Here is a 21,519-nt window from a genome sequence, read left to right as displayed (position 1 = left end):
GCAGCTCCCAGAGCCATTAGAAACCATGAGATGGTTGGGCCTGGGCTCTATGGGGCACCATGGTCCAGTGTGTCCTGCCTCTGGCTCTGTACAGCCACTGGCGGTGCCCTACTCACCCCCCTCTAACCGAAGGCCTTTGTTTGGTGGCTCATTTTTATAATACTTCGCCACAACCCGCAGTGTCCGCACCTGGCAGCTCTGCGCCATAGGGCTGCCCCCCAGCCCGTACCACTCGGCTCCCCTGGGAAGAAATATGCCCCCGCCCCCTCCAATGGTAATGGCACATCCCCGTTGCCTAGGGGCAAAGGTCAGCCAGCTGCAGCAACTTCAGGAAAGTAGGAAGTGTGTACTGGTGACCCGGAGCTAGTAGCCTTGTAAACAGGAAGTGAGGTGTAAAGAACCCGGAATTCGAATGCTTGGAAACAGGAAGTGACATAAACCAGAAGTAGCGTGTAGACAAGCAGGAAGCGGACTGTAAATTACCCGGAAGTAGTGCGGAATGAACCCCAACTTGTGGGTAATGACCCGGAAGCACAGTGGCGCCAACCCCGGAAGCTTCGCGTCGCGCCGGTGCCATTTTGCGTCTCCATGGGCTCCTCGAAGAAGCACCGGGAGCGGGGGGAGACCGGGGGCCCTGGGGGCTCTGAGGAGCAGCAGCAGCAGCAACAACCACCGCAACAACCTCAGCCGGCGCCCGCCGCCCCCTCTTCCTCCTCCCGGCATCGGGAGCACAAGAAGCACAAGCACCGGAGCGGAGGGTCCGGCGAGCGGCGGGGGAAGCGCAGCCGGAGCCGCGGGGAGCGGAGCAGCCGGCGGAGTGGGGGAGAGGAGGCGGCCTCGGCGGCCCGGGGTAGCCATGGCCGGGCTGGGGACAGGGGCGCCCAGGAGGCTGAGGGGACCAGGCGGATCAAGCGGGAGAAGCGCGACGAGGGATACGAGGCAGGTCAGAGCCCGGGGGGTGGTATGAGGGGAGGGACCCGGGGGGCTGAGCGGGAGGCTCTAGGACGAGCGGCCCGAGAGCCAGAGAAGAGTTTGAGGGGAGAGGACCGGGGTTCGGGGAAGCGGTCCAAAGGGAGAAGGTGGGAGTCAGAGGCGGAGTCACTGGTGGCTAAGAGTGGAAGGGCTGAGGAGGTCAGAGGGAAAGGAATGTGGGGGTGTCCTGTGGGGTGCCCTGTGGGGTAGTCTATGGGAGTGGGGTGTGGCTATGAGATATGGATGGAGAGGGGCTATGGTGACATGGAGTCTGTGCGGTCGAGGGGGAGGGATTGGTGTGGCTAAAGAGGTAAGGGAATGGACAGAGTTTATTAGGTTTGGTGAGCAGTGCTCTGGGGTGGCAGGGGTCTTTGGATGTTTAGAGGTGGTTATGGGGGGGGGTTGGGTTGACTATGAGGGTTTATGGTGGGGATTGGCTGCTAGCGGAGAAGTTATGGGGGTCAGGTGTTGGGAAGGGGCTAGGTGAGGGATCAGAGTGCGTGTTTGTCCTTCTGTGTTGTGGCACTGGGTCGTTAACTTTAGAGGTCAGAGGGCATGAATTTTTTATGGGGTAGAGATGTGGAGTTATAATCTCTGATGGGTGAGGGAGATATGACACGTCTCATGGGTTGGAGGAGGCAGAAGCTGCAGGTGCTGTCCTGGAGGAGGTGGTGGGGGATGAGGTTTAGGGAAGGCATGACTTGCTGATTTATTGGGTGGTGGGGGGTGTTTGATGGAGAAGGGGTATGAAAGATCAGAGTAAAGCAAGGAGTAAGCTCATCGCCTGTCCTGGGGAGTGAGCATGCATGTGTTGTAATTGCTCATAAAGGGGTTCTGAAAGGTTTTTGGAGCAGATGAGCTCAGGATAGACTTTTTGTGAAGGGACTTCCTTGGTTTATCATGAGACATCTATGTATAAAGTGCCCCGAAAAGGTGTCTTAATACATAACTCTATACGATAACTGTGTGGCCTGTGATCTGGATAGACACACTTTCTGGCTACATCTGTCTAGCACCCTGTTTTATGGTACCATATTCTGTCATGACATGGTATCTAGCCATTGACCTCACTGACACTCCACAATAGTGCGAGCTGAAGTCTGTTCTGTTTCATCGACAGAATAACTAGCTTGGCTCCCTCTGTGGGATCTTTATTCCAGCTGATGGGCAAAGCCAAAGGAACCAAGTTAAATTTTCAGGTCCCTGTAAGGGGTGTGTGTGTTCACAGCACTTTTCGCTATAAAAAGCATATCTTAGCTGGGTGGTGGTCTTTGGCATGTGCTAAGCAGGAAGTCAGACCAGTTGGTCGGAGTGGACCCTTCTGGCCTTAAAATCCATGAAAATGAGGTCTCTGTTACATTTGTCTTGTTTACAAACATCTCCCTGACTTATCTCTAAACAGCTGCCAGCTCAAAGGCTAGCTCGGGAGATGCTTCTCTCAGCATTGAAGAGACCAAGTAAGTGAGATGCTATATCTAATGTAATTACGTGCTCGCCCTCCCCACCACTTCTCATTGTGTCTGAGCACCAAATGCATTTATTCCATCCTGTGAGGTTGGACGATACTTTTATCCCCGTTTTACAGGTGGGGAAACTGAGACCCAGAAAGGGTAAGTGGCATTAATTTTGTGTGTGGGAAATGTGGGGTCTGTAATTTATTTCTCTAATTAGTTGGTGCTGAAAATGCAGAGGCCCCCCTGGCTCTTTTTGGGATCTGGAAAGAAATGAATGGGGAGTTGGTCTGAGATTCACAAAGATGACTCTGAATCTGAAATCTTCACAGCCCATCAGACATTGCTTAGGGCATGACCAAGGCTCTGCCATCCTGTCTGTCATGCCGTTTGCTGGAATGTTTACCTTGTTGTGTTTCTGTAATCTTTTTTTATGAGGGAAGGCAGCATGGTCTAGTGGGCAGGACACTGGACTAGAAACTTGGGAGATCTTGGGTTGCCTTGGCAGGAGTTAAAGCTCCTGCCAGCAGAGCTCTCAAGGTCACTGGATACATAGCTTTCCGACTGTCAAGGTGCAGTCCGTAGGGAAGGCATAGTGGATTTGTATGCCTAATTTCCTCTAATGAGAACTCAGCAGCCATGCCTCAGCCTTGGATTTTATCACTTGTGTTCCAGTAGTGCCCAGGAAGCACAGTCATGAACCAAGACCACATTGTGCTAGCCAGTGTGCAAACATAGAAAAGCTTAGGTACTTATCTGCCTCCCCCAATTCCTGTAGCTTCCTAATCATTGATATATCTATCCTCACAACTCCCCTGTGAGGTGGTGAAGTGCTATTATCCCCGTTTTACAGATGGACTGATTTTTCCGATGTCACACAGGACGGGGATGGAATTGAACCCAGGTGTCCTTAGTCCCACACTAATGCCTGAACCACTGGAGAATTTTTTCTCTGTGCTCTAAATGAGTCCTGCTCTTGTAGGATCTGTGTATTTCTGATGGTTATGCCACATAACCCCATCTTTCTTTCTATCTGCAGTAAACTCCGAGCTAAACTTGGGCTGAAGCCTTTGGAAGTCAGTACCATCAAAAAGGGTAAGTTTGGCTTTCACCTTAATTAAAACAAAAACCCAAACCTTGTGTTTGGTCTGAAACCACTTTGTACTTGTTAAGGCTTTAACATCCCTTTGTAGGAATGGCACAAAAATGTGGGGTCTCTGGTATTTTGCCATCTTAGTGTTCCCCCGCTTTGATTTGTTGTGGTTGGGGTCTTTGCTGGAGGGTCCTTGTTCCTGTGCCCCACTCTTCATCTCTCATCAGTTCCCTGCCATCGCAGGGCCTGTGGGTATTGGGGTTGCCCAAGTCTCTCCTGTTCCCTGTATGGGGCACATAAGTGTCTCCTGAGGACTGAAATGTTTTGGTGTAACAAGTCACTGGGTTCAATATAGGGGTATTTGGCTGAAATTCTCTGACATGTGCCTTACAGGAGGCCAGACTAGATGACTAATGGTCCCTTCTGGCCTTAAACTTTCTGAACTCATTAAATATTTTTCTCTTAGGCTCTTTGTATTGCAGTAGCACCCAAGAAGCCCCAGTTACGGACCAAGACTGCATTGTGCTGGGCACTGTACAAACACTTTTTTTGTGTGTACTTATCTGGCCCCTATCTCTGTAGCATTTGAGCCCCTCAGCCTTTAATGTATTTATCCACAGAGCTCCCTGGAGAGGTAGACAATACTAATACCGTGTTGTACAGATGAAGAAATGAAAGACAGAGGCCATGTCTGTGCTAGGAGCACTATACCACTATAAGAATATCTGTATACTATGCCGGTGAAGCATGTGACTGAGTAGTTAGTACTGGCTTTGCTCAGGTTGAGTAACCTTATTCCCACAAAGCGAAACTCCTCAAAGTGCAGATTTTCTGTATAGCTACACCTACACTAGAGGCGGGCGGTTGTCTGCTCTGCTCTTGTCAGTCACACCTAATCTGACCCCTGGCTGACAGAAGTCTGTAGTGTAGATGTGAAGTCTGTAGTGTAGACATGGCCTAAGTGATTTGTCTGGGGTCACACAGGGAGTCTGTGACACAGCAGGGACTCGAACCTGGGTCTGTCCTGCAAGATGAGGGCTGGCTGGAAGTCTCTCCAGATTCCATCTGAATTCTCCTCTTCATCCAGGCAGCAAGATGCTCTGGGTGGGCTGTTCAGAAGCACTCAGTGTTGGCCTGACAACCCCCCATGGAAGCCCATAGGAGCAGGATTAAGGCAGTGCTCAGTGGTTCTGAAAATTCTGCCCTCTGTCAGCTGAGGTCCCTGGGGACTCCATTCCGGCATGCATTTCTGCACTAGGCATGGTGGCAGGGCAAACAGAACTGGAGGGTGTAGGAGGGCTCAGTGGCTATAGCGCCCCTTCCTAGTAGAGAAGAGCAGGTCTTGGCGGTGGTGTTTATGGAGGCAGCTGGACACAGACAGACCCCGTGGTTCTCCTGGTCTCTCCGATGCCTAGGCTGTGCTGTGTGGCGTCACCACGCAGTGTCTGCCTACGGACTGTCCTGGGCCAAGCATGCTGAAACACGCTGACACCCTGCTGAGCAGTCGGTTAGAGCATGGTGGTCTCCTTCCTCCCCTGGACCCAACGCCTGCCAGTTCCCACTGCTGCTCCTTCCACAGGGAGCAGGGCTCTGGCCCTGGCCAAGGGGAAGAGACATCAGGTCCATCCCATGATCAGATGTGGTAAGACTCCTCCCATGCCCTCTCCCAGCTGATCAAGGCACTCAGTTGATCGCTGTGCTGTTCTTTTCTCCTGCCAAGCACTAACAGGAGGAATGTAAGTGGCGAGAGGGGCAGTAACATACTTGCCTGACTCCTCCTGCTGCAGCTCCTCTGTCTTGTGTGTTTTCCTCTGCAGAAGTGGGCAGTAAGGAGGACCCTGTGGCAGCTGAGGTGATCAACCCCATTGTGCTGAAGCAGAGGGAGGAGATCCGGGAGAAGCTAGCAGCCGCTAAGGAGAAGCGGCTCCTCAACCAGAAATTAGGGTAAACCCCCACCCTATTTGCTTTGTATGTACTTGGTCCCATTACTGTTGAGTGTGATGCAGTGTCAGCACCCACTGCTCATTGCTCTGACCCCAAGCTTTATACAAATATAAGGATGTAACTGTTAGGCAACAGGGATTGAACCTGGGATGTCTGGCTCTAACAGCCTGAGCTAATGACTACTTTGCTCAAGATGTGTCATTGAGTAAGGCACACATTTTTACTAGTAAGGATAATTAACCCTTGGAACAACTGACCAAGAGCTATGGTGGGTTCTCTGTCACTGGCTGTCTTTTTCTAAGAGATCTGCTCTAGTTCAAGTAGGAGTTACATCAGGGCAGTCCTATGGCCTGTGTTATACTGTGGTCAGACTAGATGATTCCATACTAGGGCCCTTCTGGCTGGAAGTAGCCTGCAGAACTCATTATCACGGGATATTAAGGTTGAGAATTTAGCTGGATTCCAAACGGAATTGGATGTTTCTATGGAGAAGAAGAGTATTCAGTGTAGTTAATATAGTCAGTTCTGGAATGGGGAAACTGAGTCACTGGGTAGCTTCAGTGACTGACTTAAGGTCACACAAGAAGTCTGGTAGAGTTGCGAATGGAACCCGGGTCTCCCAAGTCCTGGGCTAGTGCCCTGACAACTGAACCATCCTTTCCTTCTCTCCCTCTTCCATCCCTCTCTAAAACATGGGTCTGCATTGACCAGAATTTGAACCCAGGTCTCCTATGGGGCAGACACAAGAATTCTACCACTGAACTACCAGTGCTTTTCCTGAGGACAGGAAAGGCATTTGAGCTCCTGGTCATTTCAAGGATCCAGAGGGCTCCAAGGAGGATGAGGCGGTGGTGGGGAGCTCTCCAAGGCAGAACAGCCTTCTTTCCTGCTAGCTTCTTCCTCTGTTTCCCCGCTTTCAGGAAAATCAAGTCTCTGGGAGAGGATGACCCCTGGCTGGATGACACCGCTGCCTGGATCGAGAGGAGCCGGAAACTGCAGGTTGAGAAGGAGCTGGCTGAGAAGAGGGTTAGTGTAGTCCTGGAGTCTCAGGAGCTTCTGGGCTGCATGGGTGCCTCGTTGGGAACACTAGCACTATGTGTGACATGTACCCAGCTGCCCTTGTCTTCAATCCAGTAGTAAAGCATGTTCCATCCCTGTCCCAGCAGTTGGTGCCATCTGCCCTGCTCTCAGCTGTGCCAGCTCTTGGGTTGCCGCTGCAATAAGGAACTAAGGCTGTAATTTGCCGCATGTGGCAGAGTGTTGCATGGTGGCTGGTATTCTGGGCCGGCTGATGCGAGAGCATACGTTTGCTGGCCTGGGACTGCATGCAAGGGGGTGTTGTGTTGGACTGGGGCTGTGCTGATGGCTTGTTGTATGCTTTGGAAGTAATACTCTTCAGCTTAGCCAGCTTCTATTGAGCTAGCTACAGAGGTTGGAAAGTGTAGACAGCAGCCAGACTTAGCCCTTGAGTTGTTTAGGTGTATTATGGTAGTGCCTACAGACCCCAGCCAGGAGGGAGGCATCATGCCAGGCACTGTGCAGGTCCCCAAACAATATCAAGGAACCAGACATAGAGAAAGTGATAGGGTACAAATGGATTAAATGGCAAAGGTTGGGCCAGGAGTTCTGGTTCTCTCCCCCATGCATGCTTGTTCTGACTACTAGACCATGGTCAGTGGGTAATAGAAACCATGAGTCCTGATGCCTTGCACCCCAGCTCTAACCATTACTCTACACCCTCCCAGTGCTGGGAACGTATATGTCCTGGCTCCCAGCCCTTCCCCCAACTTTTGGCCACTAGACCAAGTTTTTGAGGGTCAGGCCTGGTGGGGCTGGGAGCAGGGCTGCAGCTTGTGGGGCGGCGGACAGGGCTAAGTGGGCTGACGCTGGGCGTGGGGCTGGAGCCAGGAACAGGACTGAGCTGGGAGCGGAGCCGCAGCTGGGCTGTGGTGGGGGCCAGCAGCTGGGCCCATGGTCAGTTGTGTCTCTGTTCCTGGCCTTACCCCCAGCCTCGGCCCTCGGAACCGAGCTGTGGCGGAGGCTGGGGGCTGTTCCAGGGCTGGAATTGGAGCTGCGCCAAGGCTGGGGATGGGAGCCGGGGATGCGGCTCTGGGTGGGACTGAAGCAGAGCGAGGAGGGGCTGGGTGGTGCTCCCTCCCCGCCCCTGTGGGGGCTGGCCCACGCCCAGCCGCTCCCACCAGGATGGTTCTCCACACCCCCTAGGGGGGCGTGCCCCACACTTTGAGGAGCTCTGCATTAGACCCTATATATTAATACATCCTATGTGACTGCGATTAATTTTAAAAGCATCAGAATTGTTTCTATTTTGTTAAATTCAGGCCAAACTCCTTGAAGAGATGGACCAGGAATTCGGCATCAGCAGTCTTGTGGAAGAGGAGTTTGGGCAGAAGAAGAAGGTGAGAGCAACCTGGAGGTCCTGGCAGAGTGCAAATACCTCAGCAGTGCCTAGGGACCAACAACGACCAGGGCCCCATTGTACTAGACCCTGTACAAACAGTCCCTGCCCCAAGGATCTTACATGCTAAATGGTGGGGACAGATACAGCTGGGGGAAAGGTGTAGTATGCAGAAGCAGAGTGAACAATGCCATGGCCACAAACTGCATGATAGCTGTTCCTGGGAGGGGAAAGGAAATGGGGAGAGGGGGCAGGGTAGGGAGGGTATGAGGGGAAGCTGTGAAGCAAGTCTGAAGTGAAGAGACAGAAGGGAGCAGGGTGGAGCAAACCCCAGTCAGTGCAGGGCAGAGAAGTCCCTTCAAATCAGTACAAAATAGTGTCTTATGTTCCAGCTTCAGCTGATTTTGCTCCTTCCAGTTTCAGTCTCTGGCTGGCTTCTCCCTGCAGTTTCTTGCTCTATAGCGTATGTGGCTGATGGGTGGGGAGTGCTGCATGGATCCTAGTGCCCCCAGAAAGAGAAGGGATCTCCTGCACACCTCTGGAGTGTGCTGGTAAGGAGGGCTGGCCATGTTTGCTTATTGAAATGCAGTAGTATTGATGTCTCCATTCTCACAATGGCTTTCCCGAAGACTATCCAGGACTCCATGTGCTATGGCACTGATCCATGCCAGAGTTGCTCCCTTACCTCAATGCGACTCTGTTGATTTCACTAGTGTTGCAGTTACTCTCTAGCGTGAACTGGGCCATGAGTGCTACAGTGGTGGCTTCCCCATGCAGCCTGGTGTTGCTCTAGGGTAGAAACTGAAGGTCCCCCACTTCCAGGCATCTGATCTGAAACCTGCATCTCTAGCCTCTGTACAAAGCTGAAACCATACAATGCTTGGCTGCTGGATCTTGTGTCCAGTTCTGGTGTGCACCGATCCAGAAGGACATTGATAAACCAGGGAGGGTGCAGAGAAGAGCCACGAGCATTATTAAAGGATTGGAAACTGCCTTAGAGTGAGACACACCAGAAGCTCAATCAAGTTAACTTAACAAAAAGAAGGTTATCAGTAGCCATTTGATCCCAGTCTGTAAGGACCTACATAGGAGACAGAAATTTGTCTGCTAGTTTGAAGAGCTCTCCATTATCAAAGATTTGACAAGAGCGAATGGCTGGAGGCTGAAGCTAGACAAATTCAGACTGGAAATAAGCACATTTTTCCCAGTGAGAGGAGGTAACTGTTGGAAGAATTTCCCAAGGGCTGTGGTGCATTCTCCATCTGTTAGGGTTCCCTCCCCGCTCTGAACTCTAGGGTGCAGATGTGGGGACCCACATGAAAGCCCCCTAAGCTTATTTCTACTAGCTTAGGTTAAAAACTTCCCCAAGGCACAAATCCTTTGTCCTTGGACGGTACGCTGCCACCACCAAGTGATTTAGACAAAAAATCAGGGAAAGGGCCACTTGGAATTCCTGTTTCCCCCAAAATATCTCCCCAAGCCCTACACCCCTTCCTGGGAAGGCTTGAGAATAATATACCAACCAAATAGGTAAACCAGATTCTTAAAAAACAGAACTTTATTATAAAGAAAAAAAAAAAGTAAAAGATGCACCTCTGTAAAATCAGGATGGAAGGTAACTTTACAGGGCAATCAGATTCAAACACAGAGGATTCCCCTCTAGGTAAAACTTTTAAAGTTACAAAAAACAGGGATAAACCTCTCGCTTAATACAGGGGAAAATTCACAACTTGAAAACAAAAGGTAATCTAACATGCCCTGGGAGGAGGAATTTTCTGACCTGGTGCTTCTCTGCTTCCCAAGAGAACAAAAAACAAAGAGCGCAACACCCCCCATCTCACCCCCCCCACACCGATTTGAAAGTATCTTCTTTCCCCATTGGTCTTTTTGGTCAGGTGCCAACCAGGTTATTAGAGCTTCTTAACCCCTTACAGGTAAGGAGGAATTCTAGGCTACCCTTAGCTGTATGGTTATGACACCATCACTGGCAATTTTTATATCAAGGTTGGATGTTTTTCTAGTATATCTGCTCCGATTCAACCAGGAATTAATTCAGGGCTGTCGTATGGCCTGTGTTGCATGGGAGGTCAGACAAGATGATCACAGTGACCTCTTCTGGCTCTGTAATCTCTCTAATGACTCTACTGCCCTCTGGGGGACGGGTGGCTGTGCCTGAGTTCTGGCTTGGCATTCATACCTTCTCCTCCCAAGCTGACTTCCTTCAGCCTGATGCCTCCTGTTGGATTTTCCTCTATCTCCAGGATCACTACAGCTCCCGGGATCTGCAGGGCCTGACGGTGGAACACACCATTGATTCGTTTGAGGAAGGAAAGACCGTTATTCTGACCCTCAAAGACAAAGGTAACCAAAGGGACTTCCCTTGCACCCCTCAGCATGGGAGTGGGGTAATGATTATTCTGGTGGAGAGCAGGGCTGCCTGTATTGAGACAACATGGCTACCACTAGGGCTTTCCCCACTCCCTGCTCCCCTGCTATAAAATCTGAATTTATTTTCTGACCTGTCTGTATAAATCCCTGGTGGGGGGGGAGCTGTTAGTGGAATTGCTCACAAGTTCTACACACAGATTATGTACTGGTAGAACTGTGTGTGTATGTGTGTGATATATCAACCAATACAGTTACACTGGGTGCTGCACAGATCCTGCCCTCAAGTAGTCCCTGCCTCAGAGAGCTCACAGTCTAAACAGGCAAAGGATGGGAGGGGGAACTGAGGCACAGAGAGGCCCTTGCCCAAGGTCACCTGGCGGGGAATAGAACCCAAATCTCCAACTCACAATCCAGCACCCTCCCCTCTAGGCTGCACTGCCTCTATTCACTGAATGGAGATAATGGTGGATATTCTGGAATCTGGGCAGCACGGGGCAGGTTTTGTACAGGTTTCAGAAGGCAGAACTCCATCAAACTCAGTGTTACACCCACTGTGCAAGAAGCCCTTTGACTGGGGAATGCATTTATTAGTATACTGCCTGCCCTCAGTACAGCAGGCCCTGAGCCACTAATGATTCGCTGCACTTTCCCATAATCATATTGGAAGTGGGAGGGAGGGTGGCCTAGGGGATAGAGCAGGATGACCGAAAAAAGTCAGGGGTTATTTAGACAGGCAGCTTTCTGGGGCTGGGACTGTCTTTTTGTTCTGTTTGTATAGTACCTAGCACAAGGGGTCCTGGTCAGTGACTAGAGCTCCTGGGCACTACCATGGGTGCTGCCACTGACTGAACTCTGGCAAGTCACTTAGATGTGATGGGGCTCTGTTTCCCTCTTTGGAGCCTCTCTGGGGCGTGGTGGGGGATTAAATGCCAGATGTAAAGCATCTTGCAAAGCTAGAGGAGAGGGAAGTGGTGATGTTGTTACAGACTCTTGTTCCTGCTGGCCAACTGAAGCCCTTGAACGCAGCGGGCAATAAATAGATTGACAGTCCGTGGTCGTTAGCTACAGTGCTGGGAGCACTGTGGCTGGGGCCGAGCCAGGGCTGTATGGTAACCCAGTGGTGATGGTATCTTGTCTCCCAGGTGTCCTTCAGGAGGAGGACGATGTCCTGGTGAACGTCAATATAGTGGACAAGGAGAAAGCTAAGAAGAACGTGGAACTGCGGAAGAAGAAGCCGGAGTACAGGCCCTATGAGGAGGAGGAGAGTGTGGATGACATGGCGATTGTAAGAGCAGCACAGGATACAAGGGCAGGCTGCACTGGTTCTCAGGCCTCCTCCTGTAGTTTAAAATGGGCCCAGGTTCCTCGGTGGGGGGGGTGTGTGCGTGCGCGCCCATGTGCTTGGAGTCACTGGGCTAAAGGTAGCCGTGAAATGTGGTCATAGGTGACCTAGATTCCCAAAGCAACCTCCTTTAATCAAGCAACTAGCAAACCCCCCATGATTGGTGGCTGTGACTTAACACTGTTCTCTAACTTCCTTCAATCCAGGCCCAGGGGCATCAGTGTTCTTGGGTTACAGCAGTATGGTGGCTTTAAAGGGCCATGCCGTTAGCGTGCAGAGCATTTCCTGGCCTGCCTGGGAAGACTCCTTCATGTAGGTTAGTCCGAGCACTGACCTACTCAGTGGGTGTATTCCTGGCTGGCAACAGAGGCCGGGACTATGGACTAGCTTTGTCCATAGGGATTGCAGTTCAAAACCTGATCCTGAGAGGTGTGGAGAATCTGCCTGGAGTGGGGAAGGGCATTATAGTCGGTGCTGTGACTCGTTTCTCTGCCCAACAGTGCGGTGCAGGGGCTCCCACTGCAGGCTCTGTGACCTGCCTCATAGCTGAAATCTGGGGGGAGGGGGGGCCCTGGTGGTGGCAGGCAATGCTCCAGACGTGGAATAATCTAAATAGTGCTCTCTTAATGGCTTCAAATCCAGACTGATGCCTTACTGGGAGAGGCTTTCGCCAAATGCCAGATATTGGGTTAAATACAGGGGGAAATGGATGAAACTGTCTGGCCTGTGATAGACAGGAGGTCAGAGTAGATGCTCTAATGGTCCCTTCAGGCCTTAAACTCTATAGATCTATGAAAAGTGGAGAGGTGCCATGGTTTGTTTAAGCGGGAGGTGGGTTGCTTGTGGGATTGGAGGTGGTATAGCTAACCAGACCAAGGAAGGCAGAGAACATGAACTGGAGCGTGGGAGGGAGTTAGAGAAAACAGCCAATCAGCAGGGGGCAGGGCATATTGAGTGAAAGCAGTGGTGGGGAAGACATGGGCAGGTCATGAGCCGCAAACCTGTTGTTCTGATTCCCCTCTTGCATCCCTGCTGGAATGCCTTATGCTGCCTGACCCTGGAGAGTCTCTGTGCTGGAGGCTCACGTGCTGTCTCTCCCCCAGTACAAACACAAGAACGTCCTGTCTAAGTATGATGAGGAGATCGAAGGGGAGAAGAAGAAATCCTTCAAGCTGGACTCAGGTGGCATGGCAGATGGCTCATGGGAGCGGGAGCTGCAGCAGGTTCGCGATAGTCTGCGCAGCCAGGCCCAGAGCCTAGACATGCCTGGTCTGCACCTGGCCTCAGAGTACTTCACCCCGGAGGAGATGGTAAGGAGGCCTCCTGCAGTAGCACCTGCTACTCGTTTATTCCGGGATCCAGATCCCTATTGCAGTAGTGGGATGTGGGGCAAGCCAGGCTCTGACTTGGTCCACCTAATCCTCTCTCTAGTTGCCAGGCTGATGGGCTTTGCCAGGCGCTCAGGGTCCAGCTGATGGCCAGATTTGGGATCGGGAAGGAATTAGACCAAGGTCAGATTGGCAGGGACCGTAGGGGTTTTCACCTCCCTCTGCAGCATGGGGCAGAGGTCATCTGCTGGGCATGTCTTACCTCATCTATTCCCTGCTGCTGCAGGGGCCTGTACTAGATCTTTAAACTCTGTGAAGCTGTGGCTAATGCTATTATGTCTGTTACAATAGCGCTTGGAGGGGGATTGTCTTGGGTGCTGCAAAGCACCCCCTGACTGAGATCAGGACCCCACTGTGCACCAGGCAATGCACAGAGCCCCCAAACTGAGACAGGACCCCTCCCATGCACAGAGAGACAGTCCCTGCCCCAGAGAGCTCAGTCTGATTAGACAAAAGATGGGGCTGAGGCATAGAGATGGGACTGACCCCAAGGTTAGTGGCAGAGCTGGGAATAGAGCCCAGGAGTCCTGGCTCCCAATCCCATGATAGTGCTGCCTCTCATATACAGAGAATATTTGCAAAGGGGTGTTGGATTCTTACCTTGTCTTACAAGACCAGACTACATGTGGACTGGTGGGACTGGAGTGGAGCGCTGGGCTCTAGCCACCCCCTGGCTTGGTGTGTTAAAGACAGTGCCTTGTCCCAGTTGCTCATGTGTGTGTATTAGGGAGTGGCACCGTGGGGCATGTGCCTGGACTTGTGGTTCTAGGTACAGATGCTGGGGGCGTGGAGCCACAGGTGCTCCTGGGTAGATGTGTGAGGGGGTGGTTGGCAAGGTGCCGGGCCCTGGGTGCTCATGGGGATTGCAGACAAGGTGCTACACACCAGGTCAGGACCATGCTGTGTGGATGAGGGATAGAGGCTGTGCCTCACTGACCCGTTTGGTCTCTCCCATGCAGAACATCACCTTCAAGAAGACCAAACGGCGGGTGAAGAAGCTGCGGAAGAAGGAGAAGCCAGTGAAAGCTGATGATCTGCTGCTCCTGGGCAATGAGACAAAGCAGAGCGACTTTGGCTCCCGGTAAGCGGGGGGGGCAGGGGAGTCCAGTCCTGTGGGTGGAAAGACCAAGAGGGCTGTGCGGGATTGGTTCACGTGCTAACCAAGTTCTCTCTCCCCACAGGTTAAGGGGCCGAGGGAGGAGGGCTCACAGGAAGAAGGAGGAGGAGGAGGAAGGGGACATGGAAGAGATTGTGAACCAGCCTGCAGACCTGCCATCCCAGTCGGATGACACCCGGGTAGAGAACATGGAAATCAGCAGCGATGGTGAGGGGCTGGGACCCAGGACTCCAGGGTTCTTTCCCCTGCTCTAGGAGGAGAGTGGGGTCTAGTGGGTTAGAGGAGTTTTTCTCAACTGGTCTGTGGACTGATGCCAGTCCCTGAGATCTCCCTCACAGTTTAGGAAGGCAGCAAAGCCAGTCTCTGGTATCAAAGTTGAGAAGCACTGGGTTAGTGTGTCAGGGGCCCTGGAGCCTGGTTCTTACCCAGCAGCCTCCAGTGTCTGGCCTGATGCTCCCCGCAGGACCCCACCCTGCTGAAGCAAAGGCCCCTTGGGATGCTCGTTGCTGTTGTTGACTCCATGCCCCCATGTTTCTTTCCCCGCAGAGGAGGCTGAGAAAGTGTCCAAATCCCCAGTTGCCTTGGAGGAGGACGAGGCGGAGCAGGAGCTGCAGAAGCAGCTGGAGAAGGGCCGTAAGCTCCGGCAGATACAGCAACTGAAGGAGAGTGGGGAGAAGGTGAGGAGGCCTGGTCCACAGGTGGAATCAGGGTGGGGGGCTTTGATGATGGTCTGGGAGGCCATCTGAGTGCTACTGTCATAACCATATGGAATAGAATGGAATCAGAGAGAGAGATCAGGAATCCTGGCTCCTAATGTGGGCCCCCCGACTGGAGACTACTCCCCGCCCAGAGCTGGGCTGGGAACCTAGGAATCATTAACCCTGTGACAGGTTTCAATCGGTCCTCCTAGCCCCTAAGGGGCGATGGAGGGCTATGGTCCCACTGGCAGGCCTTAGTCACACCTTTCGGGCACTGGGGAATTAGCGGGAAAGGAGCGCCGGCACGAGTCTGCAGCGCGCCCCTCAGGCAGGTTGGCCGGGGTAGGGGAACGCAGGCCCACCCAGCTCCACTGCGTTCCAGCCCAGGGCCCTGACAGTGGCGGGGGCCGAAGGTCCCGCCGCTCGGTCAGCGGGGGGCCATCCGCGCCCGCTGACCAAACACCCCCACCCCACGGTGCAGTTCTGCCCCCGGGCTACTTCCTCCCTGGTCTCTCAAGCAGGTCTCTCCTGTTCCTCCAGCTCGTCTGGGTATTCCGCTGCTGGCAGCTCCAGCTCCCCCTCTGTGTCGGACTCAGCTGGCCCGGGCTACAGCCGGGCCCCTCCAGGTCCTCTGGGTACTCAGCGGCTGGCAGTCCTGGTCGCCACAGGCCTTCCTCCCGTTCAGGTTCCTCCTGGCCCAGGGCCTCCCCTGGATCGGCAGCAGGATCGCAAGGGAGCAGCCTGTGTCTGTCTCCCTCTCTGGTGCTCTCCTCACTGGGCAAAGGGCCCTGCCCTTTGTACTTCCTGTCCCACCCCTCCCCTTCCGGGGATTGGCATAAACTTGGTCTGGCCCCGCCCACTCAGGCTGAGAGGGTGGCTCTTTACCCTCTGGTTCGGAGGGAAGCCACCCTGGCTCCCTACAAATCCCTAGACCCCACTTCCCTCCTAGAGCCAGGGAGAGGATTCTGGGGTGACCCTGTTCTATGGATGGATGCATTTGGCCTCCATGCTCCTTGACTGAACCCGCCATCCCAGAACGGAGCATGTGGTGCCCAGTCACACCCTTCCCCTGAGCACAGGTCCAGCTGCCCTGCTGGGGCTACCCTGACTCTGGGGGCTCCTAGTGATCCTTGGTTCAGTGCGCAAGCCCCCAGCCTCATTAGCGCCCAGCTGCTGTCTAACCCAGCCCTCTTGCTCCTGAAGCAGGTCACTGAGATCGTCAAGAAACTAGAGACCCGCCGTAGCCGGGAGGACGACGAGGAGCTAGAGAGGAAAGGAGCGATAGTCTTCAATGCGACCTCGGAGTTCTGCCGCACACTGGGCGAGATCCCCACTTATGGGCTGGCCGGCAACCGCGAGGACCAGGAGGAGCTCATGGTGCGGCTTCCTGGGGATTCCTCCCCTTGCCCCAGAGTGGGCTGGGATGAAAGGAACCTGCCCTAGACAGAGGGGCATCAGCAGAACTAGCAGGAGCAGAGGGCTGTGGGTCAAAATTATGGGACACCGCCAGAGTGGGGTGGGGGAGAAGAGCCCAGGACGGTGATAGTAGCCGGCTGTGGGTTGAGACTGATCGGCACCAGCACAACTGGGTGGGTTCGGGGAGAGCCCAGGGCGGGGATAGTAATGGGTTGGGGGTTGATTCAGATATGTTGCCATGGTGCCTTATGGGAATTGTGATCCAGGTACGTCATGCTCCCATTTTCCTTTATGGGCTGGGCTTCCTGGACAGACTGAAGTTCCCATTCTACATCAGGGTCTTTCCTCTGGTGCAGAACAGCACTACATCGTGGGAGTTTTTGGCCATGGAGCATCCTGGCATATGGAGTCTGACCTATAAAGGAAAATGGGCATGTGAAACAACCAAACTACCACTCCCAGGAGGCACTGCGGTGGCAGAAGTGCTTCTGTTTTGGGGCTCTTTGGCCAGCCCTAGCTGGGAGCATGGAGCTGCATTGCCTGTTGTGGCACATGTTCTGCAGTGATCCCAGCCCCACTAAGCCACCCAGCCGGGGGCCCCCATGCTGATGCCCCGGTGGCCTCTCCTCTGCTTTCAGGACTTCGAAAGGGATGATGAGAGGTCAGGAAATGGAGGCTCAGACTCTGATGGTGAAGAGAACATCGGCTGGAGCACGGTCAACCTAGATGAGGAGAAACAGCAGCAGGATGTGAGTACAATTTGGGGAAGGGGTGTGTGGGCGGTGACAGGTGTCACTGCATTCATAGCTTCCCCGACACGCGTTCCCCTCCCCCCCCCCCAGTGAACACAATGAACCCTGCGGGGCTGTCAGTCAGGATGGAGGGGCACTGGCAGAGCTGTGGGAGGGGAGCCCAGGGCTGGCATAGCAAGGGACTCTTAAACAGATGAGTCCAAAGCCCTGAACCCTGTCTTCCCCCTTTGCAGTTCTCAGCATCCTCTACCACCATCCTGGATGAGGAGCCCATAGTGAACCGGGGCCTAGCTGCTGCCCTCTTGCTTTGCCAGAACAAAGGTAAGTGGGGAGCTCAGGATGAGCCCCCGTCCCAGAATCCTCTTGGGTTCCCATGCTTGCCTGCTGTGCTACATACAGATGACTGCTCCCTGTTCACAGCAGGGCCCAACTCCTCTCTGAAAACCCTCCCTGGTACTTTGTGACCAGAGTGAACTTTGTTTAAATTGTACTAAGGCAAGATCTACAGAGATCGCAGCCCCTGTCATGCTGGGCGCTGCGCAGTCAGTGAGGCAGTCCCCGACCTGGAGAGCTCAGCCTAAACAAAGGGTGGGAGGGTGTCACGGAGTCCCCGGGCGATGCTCTGGAACTGCTCCCTACGAAACCAGTCAGGACTCTGTGAAACCAGTGTCCTTTCTGTGAGCAGACTGTCTTCAGGACACACAGCTCACACAACTTCCACCTTCCTGGGTCTGACCTCGGAGCATTCAGCATCCTCTGCCCCTCCGTACGCTTCCCACCGCGAGTCCGCCCAGGCGGGGTCCTGGGGAAGCCAGAGGGTCCTGCACCCCAACTTCGCAGTCAGACGTGACTCTCAGCCAGCCAGTAAAACAGAAGGTTTATTAGACGACAGGAACATGGTTTAAAACAGAGCTTGTAGGTGCAGAGAACAGGACCCCTCAGCTGGGTCCATTCTGGGGGGCAGTGAGCCAGACAACCAGGTCTGGCACTTCACTCCATATCCCCAGCCAGCCCCAAACTGAAACTATCTCCAGCCCCCCCTCCTCTGGGCTTTGTCCCTTTCCCGGCCAGGAGGTCACCTGATTCCTTTGTTCTCCAACCCTTTAGCTCTCACCTTGCAGGGGGGAAGGGCCCAGGCCATCAGTTGCCAGGAAACAGGGTGTTGGCCATTCTCTGTGTCCAGACCCCTGCACATACCTGCCCTCTAGGGCTCTGCCATGATCATACACCCTTATCCCACCACCTAGATACTTAAGAACTGCACAGGGGAAATTGAGGCACCCCCACACTATTCAGAGGAAACATTAAGAACAGTCCCGTTTCGTCACCGAGGGGGACAGAGCCCCTGAGAGGGGAACTGAAGTGCCCAAGGTGTGTCAGAGCTAGGAATAGAGCCTAGGAGTCCTGAGTCCCAGTCTACTGCCCTGCCCACTAGGCCATGCTGCCCCTGAAAGCCCTTTCTCCCTGTGTGATCCAGCAGCTCTGAGATCTCTGGGGCTGGTGTTTATGGTGAGGGGGAAGCTTCCCAGAGCACTTACTGCCCCTGGGCAGGGCCTGATCCATGCCTCTTCTGCTCACTGCAGGCCTGCTGGAGACGACAGTGCAGAAAGTGGCCAGGGTGAAGGCGCCCAACAAGTCGCTACCCTCAGCCGTGTACTGCATTGAGGATAAGATGTAAGTGGCCTTGTGGGGCAGGTGAAGCCCCGGGGTAGATCATCAGTAGCTGAAATCGGATCTGCCACCTCTGGGTCTTGGCACCTGGGCCTCTTGCCTGAGTTAAAGCCCCACTGTGCTAGCCATGGCTGTAGCACTTGCCACCACAAGAGGGGCATGGAGTGGGTGCCATAAGATCTGTTGCCAGAATAGGTGTTGGCAGTGTCCTGCCCCATGGCTGGTTCCCCTAACCCTAGAAGGATGCCGATGGTCACGCAGCAGAGACTGGCAGCAAGGAGGCAGTTGTTGTGCTGGTGGTTTGGGTGATGTGGACACTGGTCATGCACTCCCAGTAACACCCATAACCCTTATTGTAGACCTGGGCCCAGGTCTCATGCCACTGAAAGGCCTGAGTGCCTAGGGATCATTAGTGGCCAGAGGGCTAAAAGCCCTGGTTTCGCATCTCCTTCAAGACAGAAACCCCCTAGTGCTACGCTGGGGCAAGCACTGACTGCAAGGGGAGAGCGCCCTCTAGCATCACATTGGGATCAGCAGTGACTGCGCGGAGAGCAGCCATCTGCTCTGCCACTGAAATAACCTTCTGGGTTGGGCTCCCGCAGGGCCATTGATGACAAGTACAGCCGGCGGGAGGAGTACCGGGGCTTCACCCAGGACTTCAAGGAAAAGGATGGCTACAAGCCTGACGTCAAGATTGAATATGTGGATGAGACGGGTCGCAAGCTCACCCCAAAGGAGGTAGTGGGAAGGGACATGGGGGCGCCCGGGGTAGGGGGTGGGCAGTGCTGATGCATCCATGTCTTTCCCCTCCATTTCCCCCATGGGAAGCGGCTGTGATGGTGAAAAGAGGTTTTTTTTCTCGGGGGGTGGGAGAGGGTTGACTGGGAGCTGTGATTGTGAAGGGGGAGTTCTGTGGCGGGGATCCCTTGATCTCCCTACTGCCACAGACAGATGGGGAAGGGCGTTGGGGGTTTCCCAGCCCTGGTGCTGTGTGGAACGGGTGGCAGGAGGCTCCTAGGTGGGGCTGTGTGACAATCAGTGCTGACCCCCACTCTGTGCACTTTGTCCCCAGGCGTTCCGGCAGCTCTCTCACCGCTTCCATGGGAAGGGCTCCGGGAAGATGAAGACAGAGAGGAGGATGAAGAAGCTGGACGAGGAGGCGGTGAGTGGGTGACATGGCTGGAGTTCCCCATGGGCAGAGCCTGTAGGATGCTGAAAGAGGGGTGGGGGCAGGTCCAGCTTCATCCTGTTGGCCAAGCAGTCAGGCATGGATGGGAAACCTGAGGAGAGCCCAGGGGGACACAAGAGCAGCATAGGGTGGGTGCTCTCCCACTGTGGTTGGTGTTGGCTCCTGTGCCTGTGTGGCACTAAGGGGTGCTGTGCTGATTATTTGCAGTCATCAATGGTTGTGCTCTGGCCTCAGAGTCTGGCTGTTAAGCCTGGGGTCCTGGCCAAACCACTCTTCAGGTTAACCATCTCCTCTTCTCCCCCCTGCTGTTTAAACTGGAATAGGGGAGTTCTTCCTTTGCTGTGTGAGGGACTGATAAGACCCTACACCTCCGTGGTGGCTGTGTCTCAGCACTGGGTGCAGGTGGGATGGGATGGGCTGTTAGCCTGGGGTCACAGTTGAGTTGGTGAAAGTCTGCAAGGGGCTGTACTGACTCAGGCTCTCCCCTCTCTCAGCTGCTGAAGAAGATGAGCTCCAGCGACACGCCCCTGGGCACGGTAGCGCTGCTGCAGGAGAAGCAGAAGGCCCAGAAGACCCCCTACATTGTGCTGAGCGGCAGTGGCAAGAGCATGAATGCGTAAGTACCCTGTCCTCTCAGCCATCATAGGGTTGGTCTGTCTGACCTCCCCAGTGCTGGGAAGCCGGGGCCTGGGGCAGGTGGTCTGGAGGGGAACATAGGACATGGTTCTCCCAAGTCTAGTGGGGCTAATATAGGAGTGCATGGCCTCTTTTGTAGCTGTAACCCCTGTTAGTGATGATCTCTTCCCCCTGGCCTGAGTGGTCCTGGTCCTTCACTCATGTCCCCTCTCTCATTGCTTCAACAGAAACACCATCACCAAGTGAGCTGCTAGCACTGATCCTGGAAGCAGATGCCGTCTGCCTGTCACTTCCTATCTGATCTGACCATGTGCATCCTGGGTTCTGATGGTGGAGAGTCTCTACTCTCCCGGGGGCATCGGTCCAGTCCTGCTCCACCCTCACCATGTACCTACAAGTTGTGAAGTCAAGGGGGGAGGACTTCCCATGGTAGTGCTTCCCTCTAGTGGCTTCCACCTCTCAGCATCTGCTGCGGTGGTGTCACTGCGCCATGCCACAGAGGGGACTCCTGCCTGTGCCTAAGTAAGATGCTGGGGTGCAGTTTGTTAAACTCTCCCTTCAACTCTTGATGTCTTGGATGCAAGACAGGCTGACCTGCCCTCGCCCCCACAGGCGGGGGCAGGGCTGTGTATATAGTTAAGAAACTGTGACTCTTGGCACCAAAACCTTGTTTTTGTATTGATGTCAAACCAAATCACCCATTAAAAGCACCAATTCCTGTCTGGGAGCTGGGGCCTGTTCTTGCCCGTACAGAGATACTTGTTCCTAGGGTGTGGGTCTGTAAGCCTGGGGGACTGGACCTGGCTCTTGCTGTGTTTGTACAGCACCTAGCACCACAGAGCCCCGCCCCATGACTGAAGCTCCCAAGTACTACCCAGATCAACTTCCTAGTCCCAGGGAGGCCTGACCTGTCTCTGCAGAGCATCTGGTTCTATTGGACAGGGTGACTGTGCTGTACTGCTCACCAGCACTGCAGTGGGGGGGAGGAGTGTCTTGGCTGTGGCCTATCCATGTCCTGACCCAGGAGAGAGCTGGAGGAGCAGCCA

At 54.0% G+C, this 21,519-nt stretch overlaps 1 protein-coding gene across 3 annotated transcripts; it reads left to right on the top strand.

Annotated features, from left to right (window-relative positions):
- Nucleotides 1-554: 554 nt before the first annotated feature.
- SART1 (spliceosome associated factor 1, recruiter of U4/U6.U5 tri-snRNP) lies at nucleotides 555-21,200 on the top strand. 3 transcript variants are annotated; one of them, XM_077822946.1, is made up of 20 exons: nucleotides 555-943; nucleotides 2,375-2,429; nucleotides 3,463-3,518; nucleotides 5,334-5,460; nucleotides 6,381-6,486; nucleotides 7,800-7,877; nucleotides 10,138-10,237; nucleotides 11,407-11,549; nucleotides 12,710-12,916; nucleotides 13,954-14,075; nucleotides 14,176-14,318; nucleotides 14,658-14,788; nucleotides 16,016-16,186; nucleotides 16,864-16,974; nucleotides 17,211-17,298; nucleotides 18,561-18,651; nucleotides 19,251-19,386; nucleotides 19,721-19,810; nucleotides 20,332-20,453; nucleotides 20,701-21,200. In XM_077822946.1, exons 1-20 carry the CDS (start codon nucleotides 589-591, stop codon nucleotides 20,717-20,719), a joined length of 2,451 nt encoding a protein of 816 aa, XP_077679072.1. In that variant the 5' UTR covers nucleotides 555-588; the 3' UTR covers nucleotides 20,720-21,200. The 3 variants fall into 3 exon arrangements, with proteins under 3 accessions (XP_077679072.1, XP_077679071.1, XP_077679073.1); XM_077822945.1 differs by having other exon boundaries at nucleotides 16,013-16,186; XM_077822947.1 differs by lacking the exons at nucleotides 555-943; nucleotides 2,375-2,429; nucleotides 3,463-3,518 and adding an exon at nucleotides 5,017-5,158 and having other exon boundaries at nucleotides 5,304-5,460; nucleotides 16,013-16,186.
- Nucleotides 21,201-21,519: the final 319 nt, after the last annotated feature.

This window comes from Eretmochelys imbricata, chromosome 7 (assembly GCF_965152235.1).
Source record: "Eretmochelys imbricata isolate rEreImb1 chromosome 7, rEreImb1.hap1, whole genome shotgun sequence".
In the NCBI taxonomy this organism is placed as follows: Eukaryota; Metazoa; Chordata; order Testudines; family Cheloniidae; genus Eretmochelys; species Eretmochelys imbricata.
Note: the sequence above shows the minus strand (reverse complement) of the source record. Positions and strands in the feature narration are given on the sequence as shown.